The sequence below is a fragment of the Tupaia chinensis genome, unplaced genomic scaffold, assembly GCF_000334495.1.
Source record: "Tupaia chinensis unplaced genomic scaffold, TupChi_1.0 Scaffold000609_1, whole genome shotgun sequence".
Classification (NCBI taxonomy): domain Eukaryota; kingdom Metazoa; phylum Chordata; class Mammalia; order Scandentia; family Tupaiidae; genus Tupaia; species Tupaia belangeri.
Genome location: NW_006160128.1, coordinates 991,187 through 1,011,739, shown reverse-complemented (window position 1 = coordinate 1,011,739; position 20,553 = coordinate 991,187). Strand labels below are relative to the sequence as shown.

The 20,553-nt window shown below is 42.6% G+C and overlaps 1 protein-coding gene and 1 non-coding gene across 3 annotated transcripts in view; both read right to left on the bottom strand.

Moving 5' to 3' along the window:
- The window catches only part of DCAF5 (DDB1 and CUL4 associated factor 5), a 125,491-nt gene that overhangs the window by 48,426 nt on the left and 56,512 nt on the right, over nucleotides 1-20,553 (bottom strand). For both annotated transcript variants that reach the window (XM_006158759.3, XM_014591699.2), the window contains exon 6: nucleotides 8,294-8,507. In XM_006158759.3, coding sequence (XP_006158821.1) covers nucleotides 8,294-8,507 — 214 coding nt within the window. The remainder of the gene's footprint in view (nucleotides 1-8,293; nucleotides 8,508-20,553) is intronic.
- LOC114009730 (U6 spliceosomal RNA) lies at nucleotides 11,991-12,093 on the bottom strand. The gene has a single exon (XR_003551115.1). It is a non-coding gene; the product is annotated as a U6 spliceosomal RNA (small nuclear RNA).

Genomic DNA, 20,553 nt, shown 5'->3' with positions numbered 1-20,553 from the left:
TCGTCAAATTAAAAATAAATAAAGTTAAATAAAATAATTATTTTAAAAAATGTTTAAAAATATATGAGGCCAGCAGATGGCATAACTGGACTCCCACATGGCCAACCACAATTCAAGTCCCAGGCATTGTGGCTTGAAAAATCATGCCAGGCATGTGTGCATGCATGCCCAAGATCCCAGGAGGAGAATGAAGGGGAAGATATTGCGGTGTGGCCCTCTCTACTGTGGGGTGATTCCTCACTTTCTCTCTCACTGTATCTATCTCTCTTTCTAGTGAGCACACGTGCCCTAAGGCAAAAAAAAAAAAAGAAAAAATCAAAACAATTGTGCATGTGAAAGTGCTTTAGAAGTTAAAGAACCAGGACTAGCAGATAGCATAATGATTACATTGCTGGACTTTTACATAGTCGACCATGGTTCAAGTCCCAAACCAGGTGGCTTAAAACTCATGCTGGGCACATGTGCATGCCCAAAATCCTGAGGGGGAACAGAGAACGGATTGCAGTGTGGTCATCCCCCTGGGGGGTAATTTTTCACTTTCTGTCTCTCCCACAAGTGCATACACCCTATAGCAAAAAAATCGCTCCAAAAAAAAAAAAAAAGCAGTTGTTAAAAGGATTAAAAAGATATTTTAAAAAATATAAGATATGAAAGAAAGGCCAGAAAATATTAGAGGAAAGCCAGAAAACAAATCAAAGAATGGAGCCCAAGAACTGAATTTCTCCCTATTAAAAGTGTATCTTTATTTCAGATAAGGGTGAACATATGGCATGCCAGGTCCCCCAAGCTTATTCAGGGCTGCATGGAATTAGGAAGAAAAAACAAAGTCATCACTTACAGGGTGCTTCTCTGGCCTGAAGCACACTCACTGGTGCATTTCTACACCTCTGTAATACCATGTAATATCAACACAGAGAGGCTGAGTGGTGATGTAATGTCTAGGGCCAAGCCACATATTCAAGGTCCTTTTTTGTGTTCATGGGATTCAAAGTGGCTCTTTCTCCAGGGAATGGGACAGGACAATTTCATTACCATGATTTTTAGAATGTTGACATCTACCAAATTCAGAAGGAAGATCTGTGTGGCCCAGTCATGGTAGCCCAAGTAGGAGGGCACTGCTGTGTAGTAGCCGAGGCCACCTGGGAAGTCCTGCTTCAGTTCCTAAACCAACCTAAACAGGCCAGGCATGGCAGTGAGCACCTTGGTCCTAACTAGCTGGGAGAGAGCCAGGATAATGGTGACATGGCAAGACCCAGTCAAAAGTCACCTCTCTCTGCCCTCTCCTGTTCGCTCTTACATTAAAAAAAGAAAGAAAGAAAAGGAGAAAGGAAGAAAAGAAAAGAAAGACCTGTGTAAGAGATCCTAGTAATTGGGGCTGGCAGGTGCTGTGGTGGTTAAGAGCGATGGACTCCCACATGACCAACTGTGGTTCGAGTCCCAGACCTGGCGGCTTGCCTTCTCACTTTCTCTCTCTCTCTTACTCTGTTCCTCTCTGGTCAAATTAAATTAATTAATTACTTAATTAAATTAAATAATTCTTAAAAAAAATAAAAGAGGGGGGTTGTATAACACTGAAACGGTTGAATGTTCAAGTCTTGCAGTTGAAGTCTTTTTTTTCTTTTTTTCTTTCGCTATAGGGCATATGCGCTCGCCAGACAGAGAGAGAGAGAGACAGAGACAGAAAGCGAGAAATCACCCCCCAGGGGGGATGGTCACACCGCAATCCCTTCTCCTCCATTCTCCTCTCGGGATCCTGGGCACACACGCACACGCGCCTGGCGTGAGTTCTAAGCCACTGGGTCCGGGACACGAACCGCGGTCGACTACGTGGGAGTCCAGCGACACAGCCATTACACCAACTGCTGGTTCCCCAGTTGAAGTCTTAAAGATTCTGCCCAAAGAAAAAAAGTGGTTCTGGAAAAGGAGTTAAGGGGGAGCAGCATCTGGGAGTGACAATGCTGATAAGAAACCTCAGAGACTCAAAGGTGGTAGCAATGCAATAAAGGTCAGACACATTCTATGTGAAAAACACAGCAAAATTATAGAAGCCATGGAAAAGTTAAAGTCTAGAATGAGATGCAATGAAGTGGCCACACAATACAGTGAAGATAAAGCCAGGCAAGGGGACAACTTGGGTTAGGTGACCAGAGGGTCCATGGTGGGTCCCTCTTCACTTCAGGAAGCAGCATTTGCCTTGCCTGTCAGTGGGATGGATAAGCCTGTGTTTACAAACCCACCAGTTAAGACAAAATTTTGAGTATCATATTATGATGGTTGAAAGGAGAAAATAAAATCATATGAAACACTGAAAAAAGAGAGAGAGAGAGATCCTAGTATTCAAATCCTAGTGTTCAGCCCTTTCAAGAAACATTTATACCTTCACTTTCCTTCCCCATCACACTTTTAGCAAGGGACTACTGGGCAAGGCATTAAAGAGACTAAAGATTTTAAAATTTAAAAATCTTTAAATCCAACTTTCCACTTCCAAGCATACATGCCTGCTAGCCTAAAGGACTTATTTCCCAAAAGCCTAAGCTGCTCACTCTACTGGACAATCTAGGACAAGAGCCATTTAAGGAATTGTAAAATAAATGAAACAAAAGTCGAGTACTGACTTACAAGTGTCTGCCAGAAAAATTAGCAGGTGGAACATTGGCATTCTTTTGGTAACCCTGTTAAGAAACTGGCTCACTGAGTATATAGAGGGGAGTATGAAAAGTAGAAAACAGAATGTACCCAGTCAGGCTTCATGGAGAAAAAACAAAAAGTAAACCAAGTATGATTTGAAAGCAAGGCAGCCTCCAAAGGAAGGAATGCTGTGTTACTGCAAGATTCCTTGCCTTACTGCAAGACCAGCAGGTGGGCTGGTTAAGAAGAGTTCAATCTGTCAGTTGGGGTTCATTGATTCTGTTGATATCCCGCCAATCCAATATCACTACAGTAGATCTGATGACCTGACAGTAAAAGCTATTAAACTTTAATAATTAAAATGTTATACAAGAAATAAACAAACCATGTATTTGTAGCCAAAAGTAAGTAGACAGACTGTATATACCGCTTTGAATGAAAGTCTCAAAGGCAGTACCGTCTGGCAACGTCATGTGAATATGCCTGCCACTGCATGCTGGTTCACAGTAAATGCTCAGTAAATATCTACTTTTTATTTTGGAAGGTGGAGGAGGGGGGCAAAGGCGTAAAGTTAGGAAGGGTTCAACAAGAGCCGGGAAAACAAACACTTGTGTCCGCTCACTAACGAATTAGTGACAGACTATGGAACTGAACATGAGGGAAACAGGCCAGCTGAATGAAGCACAGGGGTTCCAAACTGGTGGCTCTGGAACAGAATAGGTGTGGTGCACAGGTCTGTTCAACTATATAATAACATAAGAATTTGTTGCAATATTTAAGTCGGGAGATTACACATAAACATTATTTCAACCTTGCCTTGAAAAAAAGTCTGTGGCCCTGATAATGAGGAGACTCACATAGCAACAGTGGGCTGAAGCTGAACAGAAGCTATACTGTTTATACAGAATGTGGGCTCTCCAGTTGGCCACAGTCTTCACCACTCTCTAGTGTTTCCTTCTAGTCCAATTCACTACTTATTTTTTTTAAATCTTCATTCACATAGAATATATGTACACACACCTGACAGAGTATGAGGGAGGAAAGGAACATCCTTCACAGGGTCTGGTCACACTACAATTCTAGTCCTCCAGTCCACTGGATGCTGGGCACCCACAAGTGTGTCTGGCATGTTCTGAATGACAGGGCCAGGGATTCGAACCATATGGATCAGCTTTCTTGATTAGCACATTATCATCATGCTATAGAGTCAGTCCACAATTCACTCATTTTTGCTGCCTGCCTTGCTCCTGTTGACAACATGAGGTGACTGTCTATATAGGGAAAAGAAGTCTTCACTGAAAGTCCCAAAATCTGACTTCTAGTCCTGGAGCAGCTACAAGCTTGTTTATATTGGGACTTGTATAGCCAACCTCTGTGAGTCTCAGTTTTCTCAGTCTCTCCTTCTCAAAGGAAGCGTTTGAACAAAATAATCTCTAATAGCTCTAGAATTAGAATTTATCTCTGATGGCAACAATGAACATGGGGAAACACAAAGTAGGCTCAGCTCAACATATTTTACACTTTATTCTGAGTCCAATTTCTTGAAATGGTAATTTCATTTTGAGGTTAATGAATTACCTAGTGAACTAGGAAAGTCTAAAAAGAAGTGTAGGCTCTCTAGTACAATATGTGGGCACATTCGCATGGACTGACTAATCTCATCAAAATGAAAAGCCAAAAGACTGTCTGAGATAGATGGGACCACTTACTGCTTTTCTTGTCCATGTTCATTCCTATTATGGAAATTCTCATATTCCTCTCCGGTATGGTTACCCAGCCTATGACTAAATGAAGAGTTCCAGAGCACAGAGCCTCAGGCTATGGACGTTCTCAGAGCATACAGGAATGAGATCAAATATAAAGACCAATATAAGGAAAGGATAGGCTTTGGAATTTGAAAATAGCAAAAAGATGTTGTCTAGACTAGTCAAAAAATATATACATGTGAGTCCTATAGATCATACTGTAACTATGGCAGCTGCTGCTTTATCCCTGAGTATGTAAAGTCAGAGCCTATAAATCACCTTTAAAAAAATGCATAAAAGTCTACTTATTTCGTTAGAGAGACAGAGAAAGAGAGAGAAAAAGAGTACTCTCAATAGGGTTTCATACTGCCATCCTCCCACGAGCCTTTCCGAGCTGCCAGGATCATGGCATGAGAACATGTGCCCAGCATATACAGGTGAACCTGGGAACAGACGCAAGTACTACACATGGCTTCCACTTGCAGAGCATTGTGCGACTGCCATGCCACTGCAGCTGGGTCTATAAATTACTTCTTAAAGACATGTTAGAGGTCTGAGACACTAAGTTTGGCCTCTTCAGCAATATTTTTAAAAACTATAAGCTCAGTAGATTAGTTTAACTATAAATCCATTACTTAATTCATCTTCCTAAATACTCCAGGAAGTTGAACAGGAAAAAAAGATACTTATCAATCCTGATTTACAGTGAGAAGTGCCTTAGGATTGGAAAGCTAAATATTGCATGCTGATCAAAGTACTCAAGGTTCACTTCAACAAACATTTATTGCACTTTCACTGTGTGGCAGGATTTGGAAATGAGACAATGATGACCTGACTATATATCTTGGTCCCTAATAAGTGAAGAAAAAAAGCCAAACATGTATCTCTGTTCCTATTCCCTAAAGTTATATACCTTTGATAATCTATGGGGCATATGTATAGATTATTAACATTTTAACTGTCTAACTGATCCAAAGTTGGATTCAATGACTTCACATCCTCCTTTACCCAAGAAAAATCACTTACCTCAACAAAAAGGCAATATAGTTTGTCAGAGAGAATATAATACCAATAAATTCTTCCCAAAGGGCAAAAGTGACAAATAATATAATCAAATCTGAATAGAGAAAATCAAAAGCCATTCAATGTTTTATCATTATCTATAACTTGAAAAGCAAAAACTACCCTTTTTTTTCCCTTATGGTTTTGTTACAGGGCACATGCACTTGCCAGAGAGAGAGAGAGAGAGAGGGAAAGTTAGAAATCACCCCCCGAGGAGAGATGGCCACGCCTCAATCCCTTCTTCTCAACTCTCCTCTCCAGATTTTGGGCATGCACACACAGACCTGCACCAGGCATGATTTTCAAGCTTCTAGGTCCGGGACTTGAACTGTGCAGCCAGGCACGTGGGATCAGCACCCTAACCTCCACACCATCTGCTGGCTCAACAATTACATTTTTAATGTACATACCAGGAGCACAACCAAATACCTTGTGTGACTCTGTGGCAATATCATTCCAACACATTTGGGGAAACCAGGTAATTGTAACTTAGATCAGAGGTTCTCTAACAGGGGCAATCCCCCCTACCCGCCGCCCCGGGACATGAGGCAATGTCTGGAGACATCTGGCCATCTGAGGGACGACTTAGGATGGTATCACTGGCACCTGTGCAAAAAGGCTAGGACTGCTGCCAAGCATCCCATAATTCACAGGCGAGCTACACAGCAAAGCATCATCCTGCCAAAATGTGGCTAGTGCTGCGGTTGAGAAACAATGGTCTAGGTACTCTCTACATTCTGGCTGGACACCTTTGTTCTGGATGTTTTATGGACTCTATGTAGACAGGCTTTAGTTTCTAATACATGACCAAAAGAAAACACAACACAGCCATTTTTCTTTCACTTCTTTCACCTTTCCCTCAGCCCTATGTTCCTGACAACAAAGCCTAACAAACCATTATTACGCTTACTCATGCTCTTTACTATTCAAAGAAATAAGAATCATAAGAGGTTGGCAGAAGATGGAAAATCAACAAAAGCAAGAAAGGAAGCAAGAAAGGAGGAGGGAGAAAAGAGAGGGGATTGGTTGTCAAATGAAGTTAAATCAACCATTGTGTATAGAAGACAATGATCTGTTCTACTAAGAATCTGATCATGTCCAGAAACTACTTCTTCCCACCCAAGAAACAAATTGCCTATAGCACCATATAGGCAAATAAAAACTAAGTCATTCAGGCACTGTTGCCTCCCCAAGACGTCACTTGTATAACTGAGGCCACCTAGTGGTCTCCAGTGTGAACCTCAGCTCACTAGGTCCTAGGAGTCTAACTTGAATATAAATTTTGTTTGTATGTGTATATGTATACACACACACACATTTTTTTTTTTTTGGAGAGGTTTTGCAATAGGGCGCATGCGCTCGCCAGACAGAGAAAGAGAGATAGAGAGACAGAAAGCGAGAAATCACCCCCCCCCGGGGGGGGGATGGTCACGCCGCAATCCCGTCTCCTCCATTCTCCTCTTAGGATCTTGGGCATGCATGCACACGCGCCTGGCGTGAGTTTTAAGCCACTGGGTCCGGGATGTGAACTGCAGTCGACTACGTGGGAGTCCAGTGACATAGCCATTATGCTAACTGCTGGTCCCCACACACACATTCTTTATTTATAGAAGGAGAAATTCTGAGCTTGGAATTCTTTTGAGAATATTCTCATAGATATCACGCAACTGAATTAACAAGCATTTGTTCTACTTCTACTATATATACTAAGCCTTAAACCAGAACATTAGGGAGCCTCTAGCAATCTCAGTCTAGAGAGAAAAATTCTAGCTTCTGCCTTCAAAAAGCAGGGAATTAGCAGGTTCTCAAAAAAGTCTTTTATGCCTCTTACCCCAAAATAACTACAGAGATAAAGTATAGCACATGAGGATTATGTCAAAATTTTACATAGGTGAGGGCCCTTAAATTTAGCACACTACACATAAGCAAGAAACTAAACTTTCTGTTTTTCCGATCTAGTTTTTTTTTTATTATTTTATTTAACTTTATTTATTTATTTTAATTTGAGTAGAGAGGGACAGAGAGAGAGAAGGAAAGTGGGAAAGCAAGCCCCCATGGTTAGCCATGTGGGAGACCAGCGCTCTTAACCACCACACCACTTGCTGGTTCCTCCAATCTAGTTTTAAAATAGTAATAAGATTTGCTGTGCTTGAGAAGATAAAAAAAAAAAAAGAAAGAAAAAAAACCCTGTTTGTTTATTTGACCAATCTTTTTATTTGTCCTTACTCAGCTCAATTATAAGACCGGTCCAACTGGTCACTGACATCACTGAACCTGATTCAGAACTCCTATGGCCAAAAGAGGTGCAAGAACATGAAGCACGTTTTTAAACTGCCTGCTTTATGTCAACATCAGTTATCTCCATTCACAGCGAAGCTAAGAAAAGGTTGGATGCTCACAGCTGGGGCTCTCCATTCCCAGTTGTGATGCTGGTAGTAATAAGAAAAAGAATCAGCATCTAGCTGCTCTCAGACGTATTCAGTCCTAAGAAAAAGATGGCATCCCAAGAGGTCACTGAAGATACATGCCTCTTGGATGGTTCTTAGGTTGTTTCATACTGAAAAAAAAGTTTCACTGGCACACTAGTTTCCCATGGACACTCTCCTTTCTTTTGAAATGACATATTCTTAGAATCTTGAAATCTGTTTACACACTGGGCAGAGCTAGGTTCCCTGAACCATACTGTGACTAGCCTTGGTTGCTGGGATATGCTTCCTAGTTACCCAGCAGCAGCTCTGATAAAGCTCTCCTTAACTGTTTCTATTTGACATGATACTAATGAGAAATAAAGACCCACATGGAAAGAGCCATCAGAGGCAAGCATGAGTTTGGAGATGCAGGAGGCAGAGGGAACATACCTGGTCACGGTCTCCTGCAAAACAGCAGCTTTTCATGGTGCATGAGTTGAAGTAACCTTGATTGTCAAACTGGAACACAGGCAGGCGGGAGTGGATGTCATAGAGCACAGGGGGCAGACGACGCCTCAGGGCCAGGAGCTGGGTCCCGTTGCTGTTGAATCGTACACTCATGGCACTTTGAAGGGACAGATTGCCACCATAGCGCAGGAGAGAACTGGAAGGCAGAAAGCACAGGGATTAAGCACAAGGCAGGCAGGACAAGAGTCTGGAAACCCACTGAATTTATTCCTTCAAATGTGCCCAGGACTTGCTGTCAGGCTTGCATATCTAAATTTCAGCAAAAAGGCATTCTTATACAATGGCTAGGAGGTAATGAAGACAGGAACGGCACCTTAGTAACATTAAAGCAAGTTACTTAAATTGTCCTTACCCTTCTCAATTTACAAAAAGTGAATTATCAGTAAATTTACAAGAAAAGGATAACAAAAAATCTTGAAAGAAAGACAGCATTAAAACCATTAGTTAGGGGAACCAGCAGTTAGCGTAATGGCTATGTCGCTGGACTCCCACTCACCACTCGAATGCGGTTCACGTCCCGGACCCGGTGGCTTAGAACTCACGCTGGGCGCATGTGTGTGCGTGGCCAAAATCCCGAGAGGAGAATGGAGGAGACGGGATTGTGGCGTGACTATCCCCCCTGGGGGGTGATTTCTCGCTTTCTATCTCTGTCTCTCTGTCTGTCTGGCGAGCACACGTGCCCTAAAGCAAAAACCTCTCAAAAACAAACAAACAAAAACATTAGTTGGGCCAGCCTCACAGTGCAGCAGTTAAGCACAGTGCACAGGGAGCTGGATCACACATGGTCAACCAAGATTTGTAGGTTTTTTTTTTGTTTTTTTTTTTTTTGTAAGGGTTTTTTGTATTGCTAAAGGGCGCGTTTGCTTGCCAGCCAGACAGAGAGAGACAGAGAGACAGAAAGCGAGAAATCACCCCCCGGGGGGATGGCCCCACCGCAATCCCTTCTCCTCTATTCTCCTCTCGGGATCTTGGGCACGCACACACACGTGCCCGGTGTGAGTTTAAGCCACCGGGTCCGGGACTCGAACCACAGTCGACTACGTGGGAATCCAGCGACATAGCCATTACACTAACTGCTGGTCCCGGTCAACCAAGATTTGAATCCCGGTCCTAACAGCTTGAAAAACACACCAGGCATGGGTTTATGTGTGTCCAAAATCCTGACAGGATGGACAAATAGAGGAAAAACTATTGCAGCGTGATCAAGCCCCATTGCAGGGGTTTGTTCTCTCTCTCTCTCACAGGAATACTTTTAGGAAAAAAAAAAAAATTTGTTTACCCAGGCACAACCAAACTTGTCAAAATCCTGGAAAAAGCCTGGGAAAGTAATCGCATGAGCTCTAACTGGCTACTTGTGGATGTAATTTAAGGAAATATTTATTCTTTGTTAGAAATACAAACAAGTATTAGCAACAATAATAGATACTTATTGTTTGCTCTGGATTTTTTTTCAGTAATAGTAATTTTATTACTGAAGAATAAAAAGCATTTATTTTTTATTTTTAAAAATCTGTTCAGAGACCTTGTATATTTACGGCACGACTAGAGAGTTTTCTTTTTTTCTTTTTTTTTTTGTATTGCCAGAGGATGCATGCACTCACGAGAGAGAAAAAGAAGGCACCATCCAATGGGGTGTGGTCACGCTCTCTCTGTGTCTCTCTGGTGAGTATACATGCACTATAGCAAATTAAATAATAATAATAAAATTAAATAAATAATTATTTGGGGGGGAAGGACTTTCTGTTTTTTGTTTTAAGATTCTTTCTTTTATAAGCAAGAGAGAGAGAGAAAGAGGAGGAGTGCGGAAGCAGAGGAGAGAGAAAGGGAGAGAAACAGGCACTCTCACCAGTCTTGTGTGCCCAGCCTCAGCCAGTCCCAGGTCATGGGCATGGACATTGCCTACGAGTTCAGACAGGACTCTGGATGAGAACTGGAACCTTCCCATATGGGTCAGCCTTGCAAAACCACTGAGCCATCATCTGACTCCAGAAAGAAGCTTTAACAACATTTTACCAAGTAAAAACTTAAAGAGCTATATGCTATCAGAAGAGATTTGATATTGAATATAAATATATTTTTTCTTTCTCTTTTCTTTCTTTTTTTTTGGGGGGGGGAGTGGAGCAAGAGAGTGATGGGGAAGATTCAAAAGAAAAGATACTCTATGAGAAGAGGAGCTTGAAACCACAGTGCAGAGGCAGCTATCAACCTGGTTTGGTCATAAAAATAGCCTGCATCTATACCAGGTATAATCAGTCTTGTGCTTATGAAAGTGGTCTTCTTACCAAAGGGAGGAATGCTATGGTACTGCAGCTATGTGTGGAAACAAGGCTTGGGAAAAGCAGCCTTTAATCCTCTCATGACTAGAATGAAAAGAAAGGAAAGAGACTTAGAAAACCATCCCTATAACCCCAGGCATCAAGGAAAAGCCTGGTACCCCAGCTGGCTCCAAGTAATAATTCATGCAGAGAAATTCTCTTATAATGGCCCTAAACACAGGCCACACTCACTCACATACAGAGAATGAATGACAGGGCTGCTAGAGCCCAAGCATTTCCTTTACAGGGTGCCTGGCTGCCACAGGCATGTGGTGTTATCTAAACACTGAGCTCAAAAACAATGAGAAGCTTTCAGGTCAAGATCAGCCTGGCATGTGCAAATAAACCAGCATCTGTAGGACTGACTAGGAGTTGGGGTAGAAACAAGACTCAACAGAAAGAAACTTGGCCAGCCCCCCCAGCCACCGCAGCAGGGGTTTACATCATCTCGAGCACCCAGGCAGGGGAGCTGGAGCCTCTAGGAAACACCCTTTCCAACTGTTAACAGGAACTTCCTCTGTCCACTCTAGTCTGGTCTATAGAGGAGTCTGACCGGGACAGGCATGTGGGCCAATCCCACCCCTACCCAAGCTCCTTCATTCTCCACTTGCAATCTTGCCACACTATAGGGGTCTGTCTGTGGGCTTCAGGATAGTCACTAACTTTCCTCTGGCTATACTTCTGGGCAGGGAACGCTCTCTCTCACAGAAGATGAGTAGGATTCTAGCTCTTGTAACATTTAGGAGTGCGATCTAAGACAGCAGCTACCAACACGGAATAGTTAATGGTTAGACACAAAATTCAATTCCTTCCAGAGCAATGGAAAGTCAATTGAAATCTGGAAAGTGAGTTGCATTTTTTTCAGCTTCATTTTAATTTTTTTTAATTTTTAAAAATTTATTTATTGGGACCAGCAGTTGGCGTCATGGCTATGTCGCTGAACTCCCACGTAGTCGACTGCGGTTTGAGTCCTGGACCCGGTGGATTAAACTCACGCCGGGCGTGTGTGCGAACACAAGTCTGATTTTAGGCATAAACCTCAGTGAGTAGCATGAACATACTATAAAATACGCCTAGCTGGGGCTGTACAGCTTACTGCAGCCATCAAATAAGCATTTTTAAAAATTTCAATAAAAACAGTTTTCGTGTGTTTTTTTCCTCCTGAAACTTTTTTTTAAATTAATTAATTTACATTCATCCTCTAAGCATCATCACAACATACCAAATATGGTTTCCCATGTAGAATAAACTGCATAGTGGCTTAATCATGCATGTTATCATCAATAATTTTCCATTTCTAGTTTAAAAATATAGAACACTTCACAAATTAGTGTGTCATCCTTGCACAGAGGCCATGCTAATCTTCTCTGTATCATTCCAATTTTAGTACATGAGCACCATGAGTTGTGTATTATATGTAATTTCTTGGTAGGGGTTTTACAGTTGGTCATTCCTATAGGTGGGACCAGCAGTAAGTGCAATGGCTATGACGCTGAACTCCCATGTAGTCGACTGCGGTTTGAGTCCTGGACCCGATGGATTAAACTCACGCCGGGCGTGTGTGCGAGCGTGCCCAAGATCCCGAGAGGAGAATGAAGGAAAAGGGATTGTGGCATGGCCATCCCCCCTGGGGGGTGATTTCTCACTTTCTGTCTCTCTGTCTCTATCTTTCTGGCGAGCACACGCACCCTATAGCAAAAAAACCTCTCCAAAAAAAAAAATTCTATAGGTCATGGTTCCAAATGTAATATGCATAAAAATAATTTCTGCTTCTTAAAAATGTAGATTCTCAGGACCAGCAGATAGCATAATGGTTACATCACCGGACTCCCATGTAGTAGGCCATGGTTTGAGTCCTGGAACCAGTGGCTTAAAATTCATGCCGGGCATATGTGCATGCATGTACAAAATCCTGAGAGGAAAATGAAGGAGAAGGGATTAAGGCATGGCCATCCCCCCCTGGGGGGTGATTTGTCGCTTTCTGTCTCTCTGTGTCTCTCTGGTGAACATACACACTCTATAGCAAAGATCTCTTAAAAAAAAATTTAAAAAGTAGATTCTCAGACTCTACCCCCAAGTATTCTAATTGAACTTGCGAAACAGGCCCAGGCATCTGCATTTAATAAGTGACCTCAGTTAATCTGATGTAAGTGACTTTCGAGCCACTCTTTGGGAAAAAGAATTCCATTTTAAAATGTGGAAGGTGGGGGGACCAGCAGTTGGTGTAATGGCTATGTTGCTGGACTCCCATATAGTTGACTGCAGTTCAAGTCCCAGACCCAGTGGCTTAAAATCACGCCAGGGGTGTGGTCGTGCCAAGATCCTGAGAGGAGAATGGAGGAGAAGGGATTGTGGAGTGGCCATCCCCCCGGGGATTGATTTCTCGCTTTCTGTCTCTCTGTCTCTGTCTGTCTTTCTGGCAAGTGCACATGCCCTATAGCAAAAACTTCTCTTAAATTAAAAAGAAAAAAATTTTTTGGAAGATGGGACAAGAGGAGAAAAAAGGTGGAGAGAGGTGAGATTACTAAAGACCCAGTGGAAAGCCAACCACACCATACAGCACCCCCCACCACCACCACCACCATAGGGACCGTGCATTCATGAAAGAAACAGAGAGAAGGGAAGTGAGAAATAAACTCCCAGGGCTATGGCCACACCACATTCCCTTCTCCTCCATTCTCCTCCTGGGATTTTGGGCATGCACACACACACTCGCCCAGCATGATCTTGAAGTTATTGAATCTGGGACTTGAACTCTGGTCAGTCATGTGGGAGTTCAGCTCCTTAACCACTCTGCTGGACAGAGTATAGCACTTTATATAGCCCTATGTCTTGTAGAAAAAGATCCCCAAAGATCAGAGTTCGATTTCAATAATCTCTGAAATATATCTTTCCTGTCCTTATTACATTCCCTGAAGGAGAAATATTTCATTTCCTTTGAGAGAACTGAGTGTACTATATTATATACATCAAGAATACACTATCTTGACTTGCTTTTTAGAAATTGATCTTGATAATGAAGGTGCAGTTTCCATCCCTCCAGAGAAGTAGCTACCATGACACCCCAAAATTAGGTCAGCAATATCATGAAAGGACTAACAAAACAAGCTAACATGAGTCCAAGTAAAAATATCCTCGAAAGAAAATAAGATGAATACATCTATTCCCAACCTATCATCAGCCAAGGATTTGCTATAAAGTGCAATGAGGATGGTGTAGAAGGTGATCCAAGGGTCAGCCTGCAGAAGACCTAGGACAAAAGCAAAAGAACTGCAGTATCAGAAAAACACTCTTCACTTGTATGGCCTCTTGTCTTTTTTTTTTTTTTTGGTACCAAAAAATTCTCAGTTGGACTTCTTTATTACTCTGGCAGGATAAAAAGAATACTTTAAAAAGAACTTGGCCAAGTCTAAGGTCTGGGAACAGAGGAGAAACAGGCGAAGGCTGTTTCTGGGGAAAGTGATTGGGAGTATCAGGTCCAGCTCAATACAAGAAACTGAAAAAGCTTCCAAGATCAGACTCCATGAACCCACAGTACCATACATCCACGATTCGGTAATTCATCTGATGCTACTTGACAGTGCCAATAAGGTTTGCCAAAGCCTGCTGGCATGAGTTTTCTCATAGTTTCTGTGTGAAAGTTTCATTAGATCTGTGAAATGCTTGGAGTCAAGGCACTGCCATATCAGAGCTGGTGTTGTACCCACAGCAGAGAGGCAAAAGCGAGGTCCTTGGATGGGCCCATAGTGCAGTGCAGTTGTTAGGCATAGTGCAGAGGAAGCTGGATCCCATGTGGTGAGCAATTCAATTCCCAGTCCTGCTGGCTTAAAAAACACACTGGGTCTGTGTGCACATTTCCAGGGACCGGACGGAAGGAAAAATTGGAAGAAAAATAATGGCAGTGTAACCAGGCCCCATTGGGGAAGTGGTTTCTCTCTCTCTCTCTCTTTCTCTACTGTGGCACCCATGCACCCTCTGGCATAAAAGAAAAAGAAAGAAAGCCAGATCCCTTAGATATGAGAAAATTTCTCACCACTTTTTTAAAGAATTATTTTATTTAACTATTTATTTATTTATTTTTAATTTGACCAAAGATGGGCAGAGTGAGAGAGAGAAAGTGAGAAAGCAAAGCACCAGGTCCAGGACTTGAACTGTGGTCAATCATGTGGGAGTCCAGCACTCTTAATCACCACGCTATCTGCCAGCTCCATCTCACCAGTTTCTATTTTAGGACAGATGACCTATGAGAATACAGGATATTTCAAAGTTCCTGTAATACAACCAATAAAACATGACAAATCCTAGAAGAAACCAAAACCAGGTAGAAACAAGCAAGTTCAGGGATCACAGCCCACAAGGGTCTCATTCAGGTGTGTTCAGAGTCTCAATCATCTTTTAACCATTTTTGTGTGTATTAAGTTGGAAGAGAGCTGAAGAACTTGGGCTTTCTCTTCGGTGTTTCTATACGATCCTCAGTCCCAAAATTGAAACTTCACTAGAGGGAAGCAGAACTATTGTTATGACCACCCTAAGAAAGATACGTTTTGATCTGTGACAGCAAATTCATTACCCCCAGAAAGTGATTCACCACCAAGCTTCTCCAGCTTGAGATACAGATATGATTTCAGTATACTTTTTGAGCATTCATAAAATTAAATTTGAGTGAGGGTGGCAGAAAGGCTTGACTAAACTTCCAAAGAGATCTTTCCATAATCAAATGGTATATCCAGTCATTTACGATGTAAACATGGATGGCAGGCATGCCAGTGTTTCTAATTACCACCTTGCAGAACAGGAACAAGCCCAGAGTTGAGGTGTTCTCGAGCCCAGGTTTGTGCCTTTGGCCCAGAGATCTCAAAAGCCACATAGAACCGGGAACCAGCAGTTAGCATAATGGCTATGTTGCTGGACTCCCACGTAGTCGACCGCGGTTCGCGCCCTGGACCCGGTGGCTTAAAATTCACGCAGGTCGCATGTGCGTGCGCGCCCAAGATCCCGAGAGGAGAATGGAGAAGGGATTGCGGCGTGACCATCCCCCCTGGGGGGTGATTTCTCGCTTTCTGTCTCTATGTCTCTCTCTGTCTGTCCGGCGAGCGCACATGCCCTATAGCGAAAAACCTCTCAAAAAAAAAAAAAAAGGCACATAGAACCAACCAAGATCTCAAAGCAAATTAAGAGCCATTGCCATAACAGATTTGTCCTAGGACACTGGATCAATCTTTAGTCATTTGAGGCCATCATGTGGCCTGGATTATTCAAAACTCCCTTTTACCCCAAGCTTTGTGAAATAGAGAGGAGTTTCGTAAGCAGTCATTTAATCTCCATATTACATAGCATCACCCTGACCTCCCAGCGTATGAAACTAGGGAGGCAGAGTTCAATGAACAATGGTTGGCAGGAAGAGAAAGGCAATGGGAAGCGGAGAGACTGAGATGGCAGTTGCTACAGCAACAGTAACAGGGCAGGAGTGGGTGGGAAGACATACAGGTAAATAGGCAGAACCAGGTAGCAAGAGAAGAAACTGGGGTGGGAGTGCTGCGTTTTATAAGGTAAGGCCACAAGGCTAGAGGAATATTAAAGAAGAAAGGAAACGGTCTGGGAAAAAATCCTAAGCAGAAGACTATCTGAAAAGAAAAATCATGATTCAGCACTTTAAAAGAATTCTATGCAAACAGATGAAAACAAGCAAAGAAGGCCAGAGAAAGAACTCTTTCTTCAAACTGCAGACTGCTGAGACATGACCATGGGAAGACAGGAGAGACTCACTGACAATGTGTCCAAAAAGTCTATTATTGTCCAGTTGACAATAATATGAATGCCTTAGAACGACAGTTTTTGAACTTTTTTTTTTAAGGTCTTTGCCATAGGGCACATGTGCTCACTGAAGAGACAGTGAAACCTGTGAAATGCTTAGAGTCAAGGCACCGCCATTCCAACTCACAGACATCAGAGCTGGCGCCGTCCCCACAACAGAGAAGCAAAAGCAAGGTCCTCAGCTGGTCACGCAGTACAATGCCATTGTTGGGCACTCTGCAGAAGAAGCTGGATCCTACATGGTAAGCGGGAATCATCCCTTAAGGATGGCCACACCTCAATTCCTTCTCCTCCATTCTCCTCCTGGGATTCTGGGCACACATACACACACGCCTTGCATGATTTTCAAGCCATCAGGCCTGGGACACGAACCATGATTTGGCCATGTGGGAGTCCAGTGCCTTAACCACTACATCACCTATCAGCCCCTTATTCTTCTAGGTGTAACATAAGTACATTTTATACCACAGCCCAGGTCATGCACATTAATTGAGCATAAATTCATTAAATAATACTTACTGCCTACTATATGTGATGCACTGATTTTCTTTTCTTTTTATTTTTTTAAGTATTTGTTATAAGGCATGTAGGTTTGCCAGGGACAGACAGAAAGACAGAGAGAAAGAGAGAAATCATCCCCTGAGGGGATGGCCATGCTACAGTCCCTTTTCCTCCAGTCCCCACTCAGGATTTTGGACATGCAAACACACATGCCCAACATCATGTCCAAGCCACTGGGCCCGGGACTCAAACTATGCAGTCAGCCATGTGGGATCCAGTTCCTTAACCTTCAAATCACCTGCTAACCCAGATGCACTGATCTTCTAGTCCATATTTTTTTACTTAATAAATACTTTTTATCATCCAAATTAACTACATGACTTATTGGTTTTTTTAAATTTAATTTTATTTATCATTATCATTATTATTATTATCCAACTTGACCAGAGAGAGAGAGAGAAAGAGAAACAAAGAAAGCCTTCAGGTCCAGGACTCAAACCAGTCAGCCATGTGAGAGTCCGGCATCTTAACCACTACACCACCTGCTGGCCCCCTACTGGATTATTGAAAGCTTTGGGGCTCCGATGGTTATATGAATTAGATCTCACATGGCTGACTGCACAGTTTAAGAGTTCCAGACAAAGTGGCTTGAGAAACACCCTGGGAGCATAAGTATGAGTCCCCAAAACCCTGAAAGAAGGGAGAAATGGAGAAGGGACTGTAATGTGATCATTCCCCTTGGTGGGTATTTTCTTGCTTTCCTTTTCTCCCTTTCTCTGTCTCTCCCCTGCAAGCATGTGCACCTTCTAGCAAAAAATTAAATAAAAAGAGCTTCTTTGTTTGTCTCCTTGCTCCCATTCTTAGCCCATGTTCTAGTTTATCCTTAGAACAAGGACGCTCAACTATGAATGTGATCCTAACATTCCTCTGCTGAAAACTCCAGTTACTCTGAATTTCAACCAGAGTAAAACTGAATTCCTTATAATGCCAACAAGGGCCTAGACAATTGCTCCTACCCTCAGCCCTAATGTCTCTAACCCTGTTTCCTAGCTCTCTCTTCTTACCTTACTCTAGTTCAACCACATGGTGCTTCTTTGCTGTTCTAAGAACATGCTAAGCATGCATCTTGCAGGACAATGGCACTTGCAGATGCTGCAATCTGGACTGTTCCTGTCCAGATTTGAGCAGCATGGTTCATTTACTTACCTCTTATTCAAATATCCTCCTGAGTGATGCATTTTCTGCCAGCCTGTGCAGAAGTGCCCATTTCCCTTGCTCAGTTCATTCTTCTCTACTGCATTAATTGTCATCTTACATGGGGTGTATTTACATACACACACACGCACTTTTTAATGATTTCATTTTATTTACTGCTATTATTTTTAACTCAATCAGAGAGAGACAGAGAGGGAAAGTGAGAAAGCAAGCTGACGGGTTTGGGACTTGAACCACAGTCAGCCATGTGACAGTCCAACACCTTACCCACCATGCCACCTGCCAGTCCTCAAGACATATATTTTTACATATTTATTTTGTTTTTTGTCTTTTCTTACTGGACTATTTATTTATTAGCTTTTGTATCTTTTCCTCATGTATCCCATGCACTTAAACAGGAAGAGACACATAACAGGCATTTAGTAAATAGCTATTGAATTTTTGAGCTAATAGGTGAAGAGCAGCAGTTCAAAAAACTGACTTAGAACACACAAAAAAAACAAGACTCCACCAGGGTTCATGCAGCCCTGAGATCTGCCTAGCTGCCCAGGAAACCTAGTCTTGAAAGGCAAGCAGCAGAGCAGTATAAAATCAGAGAGACAGCAGGAGGCACTACAATTACCTGAGTCAAAGTCCTCTTTCACAGGTGTGGACGGTGGCCCCAAAGGTAAAATGACTTGCCAATAACTGTCTCCACCTCATCACATGACACCACCACAGTCTTCAAATGAGTTAAATTCATGGGACCAGCAGTTAGCATAATGGCTATGTAGCTGGACTTCCATGTAGTTGACTGTGGTTTGAGTCCCAGACCCGGTGACTTAAACTCAACGCCGGGCGCGTGTGCGTGTGTGCCCAAGATCCCAAGAGGAGAATGGAGGAGAAGGGATTGTGGCATGGCCATCCCCCCGGGGGTGATTTCTCGCTTTCTATTTCTCTGTCTCTCTCTGTCTTTCTGATGAGCGCACGCGCCCTGTAGGAAAAACCTCTCAAAAACAAAACAAAACAAAAAACAAACAAAAAAAAGAGCTAAATTCGTTCACCAGCCAATCATGGAAATAGCCAACAAGAAAGAATTTAACAAGTAAACAGGTATCTTAAATATATCTTGTGGGACCAGCAAATGGCATAATGGTTATGTTACCAGACTGTTACAAAGTTAACTGCAGCTCAAGTACCAGACCAGGTGGCTTGAAACTCACGCTGGACACATGTGTATGCATGCCCAAAATCCCAAGAGGAGAATGGAGAAGGCCATTGTAGCATGGCCATCTCCGTGGGGGGTGATTTCTCACTTTCCCTCTCTCTGTCTCTCTCTGTTTTTCTCTGGCAAATGCACATTCCCTATAGCAAAAATCTGAAAAAGAGAAAAAAAATAAAGCTCTAAATTAAAGCCCAAAGACCTCGAGTTCAAGTGAACTAGGCAGCAAATTCAGCAAGGGCTTCTCTAACCACAGCTTCTATCTTAGAAGAAAAACAAAGTTACTAAATCACCTGGGATATTCATTTTAAAATGGTAGATTCACAGATTCCACCCAGAACAACAATTCAATCTGCATATGGGCTCTAGAAAGGAACTTTTAAGTTTCCCAGGTGATTCTAATGCCCCTTAAAGTTTGATAATAACTGGGTTAGGCGAGCAAGGCCCTGGTGTCCTCTGGGGGGGGGAGGGGGGGGCAAAACTAATTCTATAGCTCCACCTTGTGGCCTAGAAGCTAGAAGCAATTTCACCAAAATACCTGACTCTCACATAACTGACAGGTTTGAAGCCCAACAAAAACACAACTCCTCTAATAATTTATTCCTTATATACAACATTTTGACTATGCCATCAAACACAGGGATTTATAGATTCAGAAATGTTACAGAAAGTCGGCTTGAGGGCCAATCAGTGATGTGGTGGTTAAGGCAGCTGGATCTGACACTGCCAACTCTACAGTTTGAGTCCTGGACCTGGCAGCTTGAAAGTCACTCCAGGTATATATGTGTGCATGCCCAAGATCCCAAAAGGAGTTGCGCCATGGACATCCCCACTCCCCTCAAGGGTGATTTCTCACATTTTCTCTCTCTTTGGCAAGCACACATGCTGTATAGCAAAAAAAAAGAAAGAAAGAAAGAAAGAAAGAAAAGAAAAGACAAGACAAGACAAGACAAGACAAGACAAGACAAGACAAGACAAGACAAGACAAGACAAGACAAGACAAGACAAGACAAGACAAGACAAGACAAGACAAGACAAGACGCCATTACAGGTCCTGGGTAGGGGAATGGCAGAGAGACATTTAAGAATATATGCTATGGAGACCAGCAGTTGGCGTAATGGCTGGGTCTGGGAGC